This window comes from Pygocentrus nattereri, unplaced genomic scaffold (genome assembly GCF_015220715.1).
Source record: "Pygocentrus nattereri isolate fPygNat1 unplaced genomic scaffold, fPygNat1.pri scaffold_102_arrow_ctg1, whole genome shotgun sequence".
Taxonomy (NCBI): domain Eukaryota; kingdom Metazoa; phylum Chordata; class Actinopteri; order Characiformes; family Serrasalmidae; genus Pygocentrus; species Pygocentrus nattereri.
The window spans coordinates 11,110-21,760 of NW_023618284.1; the positions used below are offsets into that span (position 1 = coordinate 11,110).

A 10,651-nucleotide genomic window follows, 5' to 3' on the forward strand; every position below is an offset into this window, starting at 1 on the left:
AACTTCCTAGGACCTACACAGGAAGAAGAGATGCTGACGGGCACATCTCACAATAGTGTTGGTGTGGTGGGACCAGGTGAGGTCTGGGGACAGATCCCTGGGGACCCCTGTGCTCAGAGTCAGTGTGGAAGAGAAATTGTTCCCAACTTTCTCCACCTGGGGTCTGCTCATCAGGAAGTCCAGTATTCAATTGCACAGCTGAGAGTTCAAACCCAAGCTTAGGAATGAGTTTGGCAGGGATAATTGTGTTGAATGCTGAGCTGTAATCTATGAACAGCATTCATGTGTTTTTCCTCTCCAGGTGTGTGAGAGCAGTGTGTACTGTTGTGCAATGGCATCGTCTGTTGGAGCGATATGCAAATTGGTGAGGGTCCATGGTGGCTGGAATCATTGAGCTGATGTGAGCTTTCACCAGATGCTCAAAGCACTTCATAACTGTAGATATCAGTGCAACAGGGTGGCAGTCATTCAGGCAGGTGACAAGACGATTTCTTGGGGACTGGAACAGTTGTGGTTTCCTTAAAGCACTTGGGAATCACGCTGCATCCACAGCCGTGTGTGTGTGTGTGTGTGTGTGTGTGTGTGTGTGTGTGTGTGTGTGTGTTTTTGACATTTGTAAGACTATTGAGAAAGTTTTGATATTTAATATATTTTGCCAGCAGTTTTTTAAAGCCAGAAAAAAACGAGTGAGAAAAGATGAAGGTGGAGCGAATAGTTTTCTAATAATAATAGTTGAATGGTGAGTTAAATATAATTTGTTTAAACTCTTTAAAAAGCCAGTTTTATTACACACTTCTGTAACCTAACTATAGCTTATCCAGTTGGCACTGGAGTCCATGTAGTTACTGAATAATAAGCCTTAGTATGTAACAAACCTGAGATTTTTAGGGATTAAATAATGTGTTTGAATATTAAGTTTTAACTGTTTATTTTATAGGGCATTTATTATCATTAGGACTTTTCTTGGTTCCTGCAACAAGAAAAATGTATTTGAACATATATAACATTTCTATAATTAACATTTGATCTGCTTACAGAATGTTATATTGTTATATGTTATATTATAATGTTATACTCTGTTATATTAGAATTTGTCAATAATTTTGATTTTTATTTATTTTAATTTTTATTTATTTTTGTGGTATTTTCATAGTGACAAAAAATCCTAACATGGTCTTATCCACAAATAGATCCAAAATATTATCTTTTGAACAGTCTGTGTACATCACTGCCAAGATCTGTAATGTTCTTATACTGTTTTTTTTTTTTTTCTTTCCTGCATGTTACCACAAACAGTCATTTCAGAGAGAGTAATAACAGATAATACATTGTGGTTTGGATGTTACTTTGATCTCCTTGCGTTCAAAGCAAACATAAGGTATGAGAGATTTGTAAAGCGTCTCTGAGACTTTGTATCACTGGGCTATGACGGGAAGAACACAGTAGTAGAGAGCTGTATCTGCCAGTCTTAGTTCTCTAGTACTGAGCTCAGTAGATGATCTAGTTGCAGTAGACTCGAATCTTCTGTCTGCAGTGTTGCTATAACTACACCTTGATCGAGCCCCTCTATCCAGTAAATACTGTAGAGCTCTGTTAGGATACTGTCTGTAGCAGTGGAGATCGACATCTTCACTACTTGAGTCATAAGAGCATTTCAGTGTAACAGGTTCTCCTTCTTTTTTAAAAACATCAGTCTTTTGATCTTTTGATAGGTCAATTTGATCAGCACCAAACACACCTGAAAGAAAAGTAGAACAGAGATTATTTGAAATTATAATAAAATGTCATTGTTTAAATATTTCGAAGCACATCTTCACAGTAAGTACCTGATGTGATAATGAGGATGATGAGGAGGTTCCTCTTCATTGTGAATATGATCAGATGGAGTCAGTAATGTGTTTAAGCTCTCAGTGTTCTAATGCTGATCTGTGTGTTAGTGTGAATCTCTCTGAAGTGAGTGCAGTTATGAGAAGCTACAACAGGAAACTCCTGCTCTGGGGAGCTGCTCCACTGAGCTTTCTGTCTTGGGAGAAGATCAAAGCAGAAAGACCCTCACCTATGGTCATGAGCTGTGAGTAATGACTGAAAGAATGAGATTGTGAATACAAGCGGCGGAAATGAGCTTTCTTCGCAGGGTGGCGGGCTACACTCTATTCGATAGGGTGAGGAGCTCGGCCATCCGGGAGGAGCTCGGAGTAGAGCCGCTACTCCTCCGCATTGAGAGGAGCCAGCTGAGGTGGTTCAGGCATCTGATCCGGAACCCAACTGTTGTGAATGGTTTTGAGTGGCTGGTCACGGCTCACGTTAATGAATTCATTAAATATCAATCCTGGACCCCAAGGAATTTTCCTACAGGTGAAATCTCTCCACTGAGGACTGCATAACCACTACCATCCACCTGGCCTTATCACACTTGGACAACAAGTACACTTATGTTAAGATGCTGTTTATTGACTTCATATCAATCATATTGCCAAGTATGCTGACAAAACTACAGCAATCTACAACAACATCTACAACAATAATGAGATGGATTACAGAGAGGAATGAAACAACTTTAATGCCTAAAACACAATCTCTATTTAAATCACCAAGACGAGAGATGATTGTCGACCTCAGAGGACACAGATTCCTCAAACCCCTCTGCACATTAGTGGTAGAGCAGTGGAGTGCACAGCTTCAAGGTCCTGGGGATGCACATCACTGACAATCTCTCCTGGTCCATGAACACCTCCTCCTCTGTGAAGAAGGCACAACAGTACCCCTTGTTCCTAAAGGGGGCTGGTCTGTAAACATTCATCCTCAACTGCATTTACGGAAGCATCACAGAGAGCATCCAGATCTGCAGCATCACTATCTATATGGGAACTGCTTTATCCCAGACAGGAAAGCACTGCAGTGGGTAGTGAAAACTGTCCAGCCCATCAGTGAGTCAAGCTTCCCTCTAATTAAGGACATCTACACTGACCGGTGTAAAGAAAAAGTGTACAGCATCAGGAAGGATCCCTCCCATCCATCACATAGACTGTTTGCTCCACTGTGATCTTGTAGAAGGTTAGAGTGTTGCAAAAATTTGATGGAAAGTGATTGTTTCCAGATGAATATAAGGATTTATAGAAGGAGTTGTAATTATTGTTCTATGTTTTATATGAATATAATTTTTTATTTGTTCCTGTAAGTTTCTTATTATGGATTTGTTTCTATTATATATTTAAGTGCATGTGCTCATAGTAGACTGAAAATATGTTAAGTCAGAACGATGTAGTGCTGTAGGAAAAATTGCTGATTCAGGTGATACACACTAAGACAGTAATACATAGAAAGTGTTTACTTGTGTTTTTTGTGAAATTTCTAGTATGACTGGAGGAAGGGTACTGTGGACATTTACTACGTTAGTCTCTCCCTGCATTTGTTGTCACAAAAAATATGCATGTTATTAAATAATAAAAACTCTGTAGTGTACCCAGCTGCACTAAACTGTATCCTGTTTTTGTTACATGTGCATGCACTTTTTTGGCCTTATTGTTCTCCAGAATTTTAACCTCAATCATTTCAGAGAGAGTGTAATAACAGATAATACACTGTGGTTTGGATGTTACTTTGATCTCTGTGTGTTCAAAGCAAACAGAAGGTGTGTGAGTTTTTGTAAAGCGTCTCAGAGACTTTGTATCACTGGGCTCCGACTCTAAGAGCACAGTAGTAGAGAGCTGTATCTGCCAGTATTAGTTCACTGACAGTGAGCTCAGTGAATAATGTGGACACAGAAGACTTAAATCTCTGATCTGCAGTGTCCTCCTCATCACTCGATGATCGGGCACCTCTAAGCAGTAAATACTGTAGAGCTCTGTTAGGATACTGTCTGTACCAGTAGAGATAGACATACTGACTACTTGTTTCATAAGAGCATTTCAGAGTAACAGGTTCTCCCTCTTTTCTAACAACATCAATCTCCTGATCATTTGGTCCAATTTGATCAGCACCAAACACACCTGAAAGTAATAAAGAATACAAACATATTTAACATTTTAAATCTCACTGTCCACATATTTCTAAGCACATCTTCACAGTGAGCACCTGATGTGATGATGAGGATGATGAGGAGGTTTCTCTTCATTGTGAATACGATCAGATGGTGTCAGTAGTGTGTTTAAGCTCTCAGTGCTCTAATGCAGATGTGTGTTAGTGTGAATCTCTCTGAAGTGAGTGCAGGAAACAAAGAACAGGAAACTCCTGCTCTGGGGAGCTGCTCCACTGTGCTTTCTGTTGTTGTGGAAGATGAAAGCAGAAAAAATAAATAAATATGAAATAAGAGAAAGAAATAGTTACATGAATGCATGAAAATGAAATAATATTTTTTTCATTAATACAAAACTAATATGAACTCCTAGAAAGCAGATTTTTTAACTGTAACATTTTCCAACAGGTGTAGCCACACAGTGAAATCTCCAGTGTTGAATGAACTCTTACACTGTCCATTTGTGCTCAGTTGGAAGATTTTTCTCTGTATGCATCACTAGAGGCAGACTAAAGGTTACATCCACAAAAACAAATCACGCACGGATAGAGATTCAAACAGTAATACGTATTAAAAATAATATAGACATTACATTAAAAATGTAATAAAAAATTCACAAATCTAAACACCTTTACAGGCACCTTTTTATCAGTCTATGTATTCTTAAAGTTATGACTAAATGACTCACAGAGAGAACAGCAGTTAGTGGCCAAGAAGAAACATATAGACAAATTCTCTCAAGTTTCATTTCAGTCTTTACTGTTGTTTTTAAATCCAGTCACTGGCACCTTTAATTTACTGCATTAAACACAATAGTCACTTCAACAAAGACAATTAAGAAACATTATAGTACTGAACAAGTTCTTCAATACTGGCATTCACTGCATAAAAGTTCTTTAACATTATAATAAAATGAACAAATTCATTTATCAATGTACTTTGTCAGTTTTTTGTGTGTAAGGTTGATCACTGAATGTGAGGTTTGTAAGATGACTATGAAGGTAACAGGCACATTTGTAGGATTATTGTTTAGAACTACATTTTGTGTATGATAGTTGAATTTGATGATGTCACAGTGGCTCAGAAGTCTCACACACACATACACACACACATGCACACACACGCCTCACAGCGAGGAGGGCCTGGGTCCTTTCTGTGTGGAGTTTGCATGTTCTCCCCGTGTCTGTGTGGGTTTCCTCCGCGTTCTCCGGTTTCCTCCCACAGTCCAAAGACATGCAGTCAGGCCAATTGGACATGTTACATTGCCCCTAGGTGTGAGTGTGTGAGTGACTGTCTGTGTCTGTCTGTCTGCCCTGCGATGGACTGGTGACCTGGCCAGGGTGTATCCTGCCTTCCGCCTGATGACTGTTGGGATAGGCTCCAGCATCCCCCCGCGACCCTGATGGTGAAGCGGCTTAGAAAATGGATGGATGGATGGATGGATTATGTAAATAAATTATTCCATATATATGAAGCTGCCTTGAACTGTTCAACACTTTGCTGAAAGTTCCTATTTTAGATTCTAACAATAGCTATACATATCCATGCTATCATGCACCCTCTCCTGACTTGGTGGACATATGCCAAATCTTTTAGAAAAGAAAAAAAAAAAAACAGCCCAATTCATGTTTCATATTACAGGAGATGAAAGTAAACTTTTTAAACAGTAAAACGTAAAAGGAACAAATTTAGATCTTACAGTGGATTTCAGTTTTGAAGGTTGAATATGTAGTTTAGTCAAGTATAGAAATACTTTACTCGTGTTTTGTATTTGTTCCAGCAGCAGGTGTTAGTGGTGTCTTTATCTGGGTTTGTGGTTCACTGATATCATGGTGTAGTGAGGAAATAAGTTTTTGTACAGCCTCTCAGGGACTTTGTATCACTGGGTCTACTCTAAGAGCACAGTAGTAGAGCGCAGAGTCTGTGAGCTTTAGGCCACTGATAGTAAGTCCAGTAGATGTAGCAGTTGTTTTTGCTTCTAGTCAAGGGTCAGTGGGGGTGCTCTCGTCCCAACTGCGTGATTTTGCTCCTTTATACAGTAAATAATCTGGAGCTTCATTAACACGCTGTCTGAACCAGTAAAGCCTGATATCATTGCTGGTTGACTCATATGAGCATTTCAAAGTAACAGTTTCTGTTTCTGTGCTGAAAATTTTATCTTCTTCCATCGTCTCAATTGTATCTGCAAAGACACCTGTATTTAAAAAAATAAAGAAGAAAATAAAAAAAATAGATAAAATGAAGAAATTAAGAAATGCATATATAATACATTTGTCTATACATAACGACATACTGAAACATCATATTAAAGACATTTTAGTAGCTGCTTTCACTAATTCATCAACATTAATAGATCACCTGATGATGCAATGAGATAAAGTGTTATAAATCTCTCCACGTGCAGTTTGATGCATCTCTGAGCCATTTTGGAACACAGTAGTCTCTGCCCATGAAAGTGGTCTCTGTGCTTTGCTCTTTACATGAGAAAACCACACTATTGACAACCCACCCAGGAAGCGCTTGTGGGAAATGTGTTGATTATTACAGCAGGTGGCAATCTGCTCTGAGAGTCTGAACTATGAACTACATCATTAGTATAGTACAAACTTAGTATTGTTTACAGAGTCACCGCTGTTGAGCTGAGGATAGAGCTGAATTCCATCTTGTCCACAATGAATAGGTTCAGATACATACTGTACAATTCAAAAGTTTGGACAGGCCTACTGGTGATTTTTCTTTATCTTTCCTTTTGAACACATTTTAGAATAACAGTGAATATAACAACACACATGTATTTAAAATGTGTTGCACAGATGTCATCAATGAAAAAAATAAAAAAAAACACTTCTAGCCATCACAACTTCAGAAAGGTTTAAGCTACAAACATCCACGTATCTGAACACTCAGCAGACCCAGCCCAAACTAGCTTATGTGATGTCAGCGAGCTGTGACATCAGCACCAATAAGCAATTTGGAAAATCCAAAAATCCTGATAATATTTCTCTGCTTTTAGCCTTCAGATTCCAACAAAGGGTTAAAAGAACAACGTGGTCCACATATCAGAGCACTCAGCAGACCCTGCCTTCACAAACCAGAATGATTTTATCCACCTGTGAAAGCCCATCAGTTAGAAATCCAGCTCCAAAATCACCCAAACCCCCTTGCTACTGTTATATTACATCCCAGCCTTCATATTGTAAACAAAGAGTTAAAAATAAAGACATGATTTACACATCAGAACACTCAGCAGAACCTGCCCTGACTAGTCAGCATAAGAGAAACCACTTCCAATATCCCACAACCCAGTAATACAGCTCCAGACACAGCCATAACCACTGTAAAACCTGCTATTAGCTCTCTGCATTAGCCGAATAGTGTCGATACCAGTGAAGACTGTCAGCAGCTCCAGTGTAGTTATAGGAAAGTGTAAGTTTTTGATCTTCAACAGCAAAAACAACATCTCTGTTTGGTGTGATGACGTCTTCATCTGTTACCTACAATTTTTAAAGTATCTGTTACTGTTAAATTAACTGTGTTAATGATCAACCAACTACACAGAATACAAAAATCTAGCAAATGAATAATGTTAAAATGTTACTATACCACATGTTATTTGTAGTAAGTTTACTTTTAAGAGCTGAGAGCAGCAGGACAGTGAAAATGTTCATGTCAGCACTGACTGAGAGAAGAAGACACACTGAGTTTCAGCATGTCAGCATGTCAGTGTGGCAGTGTGCTGATCATCTCTACTCCCTACACTCACTCAGCTCCTCCCCCTGACTGAACTGTGTGAGATCAAAGCAGAAATAAAAGCAGAACCACAATCAATAAACACATTTTCATCAAGAGCAGTTAAATAAATGCATGACAATAAAAACTCTTTATTCAGTAGGAGATGTAGCCACACAGGAAAAAAAAATCTCCAGTGTTGAATGAACTCTTTCAGTGTTCATTTGTGTTCATTTGAGCTTTGGTGTTCATTGAGATGCTGGTGTGTGAGCTCCAGTGCTTCTTTTCAGGAAACATTAACCACTTAAAATCTCAGTCTTTTACATACAATGGCTTATTATTCATTAACTTCAGAGACTTCAGTACAAATTGGTCAAGGTATTTTTAGCTTTTAGAAGAGTGTTATAAAACTTTGGGCAGTCAGTGGCCATGTAAGGTATTAAAAGCAAAGGTTTTACCCTGGTGACTCTGCTGACTCCACAGTCAGCCTCCTGCAGTTGTTCATACACCAAAACTTAGATTAGGTCTATTCATGTCTAAAGCTGCAAAGTCTGTTAAAAACATGCAATTGCAGAAAGGTTGCATTAATCAAGCTTTGCAAAATATTTCCATTAACATTCTATACATAGTCATTGGTTCAGTGCATGGAAATTTTCTATTAATTTTCTTATTGGTAAGTAGCTTTAGTTAAACTTATTTCACCTGCCTCTACAGTTTCACCTTTGCTATATTTCCCCTTTCTCAGGATTAATGTGGATCCTGCCAGTTCCTAGAGGAGGACACACTCAGCAATGCCACTATTCCTATAGGAGTTAACTAACACAGCTCTTTCTTTAGAAGATTTTTGTTATATATAATCAATGCCCCCGCGACCCTGACGGAGAAGCAGCGGAGAATGGATGGATGGATCAATGCCTCTTTAAAGTCTTTGGAGTGAGGTACACTATAAACAGTCCTGGTGCCTCTGACATCACAGTGTGATATGTAACATAACTGTAACAAAAGTTACAGGTGCATTTGTAGGCTTGTTGTTTGTGTGATGGTTAAATGTGGTGATGTCACAGTGGCACTCAGAACACAGCAGTACAAAGCAGTCTCTCTCTCTCACACACACACACACACACACACACACACACAAATGCAAACACATGCATACCACCTCTGGATTGTCAGTGGAACTGATGTTGATGACTTGATTAAAGAAATAATTGGCTGATTTGAGAAATGATTGATGAAGTCTTTCATACCAATAATGCAGTACAAATGCACAGATATCTCAGCCAGTGTTCTGTAATCTCTCCTGACTGAAAAGAATTGACGGATTAAAAATGCATGCATGCTCAGAACTACTGAGAATTAAATGTGTGTGTCTCCCCCTGCTGGCTTCACAGAACTTTTACATGAATGTGATAATTGCTGGATCATGTAGCATTTGTTTCCTTAAAGTTTTGAAGTGTTTCCCTCATTACACCTCTGTAAACATTATTCGCCCTGAGAATGAACAGACATAGACACTGATCTAGGTTAGAACTGTTTTCCTAAATGTGGTCCTAAAGGTGGATGGAATATGTAGAGAATTAAGAATCATGTAGAATACATTATCAAACTGTGAGTTAGAAATGAACATAACATTCAACATTTCGATATGGACTGTATAATGAAACAAAAATAAAGTCAGACACATTGTAGTTTTAAGTTTGAATATTCATACTATATATGCATTTTCAGAGGAGATATTACTATTCATTTGTGTCCTTTTCACAGTATATCATGTTTCAACTTCTGCACAAATCTGCTGTTTCCACATAATTTATCATCGCTAAAATATCAGCTCGCATTGTCATTCTGAGCCTTCATTGTTCAGCTTCTAAGGTTTGTTAAATAATGAGCCATTGTCAGTTTTAGCTTTTGCTACAGTAAGGGGTTTTTGTACAGTGTAGGTGGGTTTCCTGTCACTGTGGGCCTCATGGCACAGTAGTAGAGTGCAGAGTCTGATACTGCAGCAGAGGAGATGATCAGATCCACTTTCTTCCGTTTTTTTGCATGTTCAATTGATATTCCAGGAACTGGAGGTGTAGCAGTAATAGGATTCCCTGAATATTCCAATATAAGGAACTGTGGAGGTGAACCTGAATACTGTCGATACCAGTGAAGACCATATTCAGTTCCATTGTAGTTACAGGAAAGTGTAACTTTTTGACCTTCAGCAGCAAAAACAACATCTCTGTCTGGAGTGATGACGTCTTCAGCTCTGTTACCTACAATTTTTAAAGCAATTGTGTTAATGATTAACCACTTATACACAACACAATTCAGACCTAACTAAATAAAAGCTTTAAGAATGTTTTCTGTTGTAGTACTCTGTCTACTTTTCAAAATCTCTAAAAGTTTACCTTTAAGAGCTGAGAGCAGAAGTACAGTGAAAATGATCATGGTGATCTGCACTGACTGAGAAAAGAACAAGCACTGAGTTTAAGCTCCTCAATGTGTCAGCATGGCAGTGTGCTGATCATCTCTACTCTCTTCACACACTCAGCTCCTCCCCCTGACTGAAGAACTCATCTTACACTCTTACTCTGCTTTCCATAGTCTGATACAACCATCTGATCCTGCAGTTTATTTATTTTTATAAAATTCCATAAACATGAGTTCATTATTGGCGCTGTAAATGAATTGTTCACCTTGTAAACACTGATTAATAAAGCAGTCAATTGCGACACAACCAGTACCAGCACTAAAGATAACCTGTAAGAAACTCAGCTCGGGCCTGAGGAGGTTAAAGCAGAGGACCTTTTCTTGTGCAAGTTTGTTCTGAAGTCAGAAAAGCATTAAACTTTTTCTGAAGTGAATCAGTCTGATCAGTCATTTGAGTCTGATTCTGTAGCAGATGAGATCAGCAGATCCTTC

At 38.6% G+C, this 10,651-nt stretch overlaps 1 gene segment (V, D, J or C); it reads right to left on the bottom strand.

Annotated features, from left to right (window-relative positions):
- Window positions 1–9,346: 9,346 nt before the first annotated feature.
- Window positions 9,347–10,215, bottom strand: LOC119262959. The segment is given in 2 exon segments: window positions 9,347–10,002; window positions 10,138–10,215. Coding segments are annotated over 2 exon segments (387 nt in total).
- Window positions 10,216–10,651: the final 436 nt, after the last annotated feature.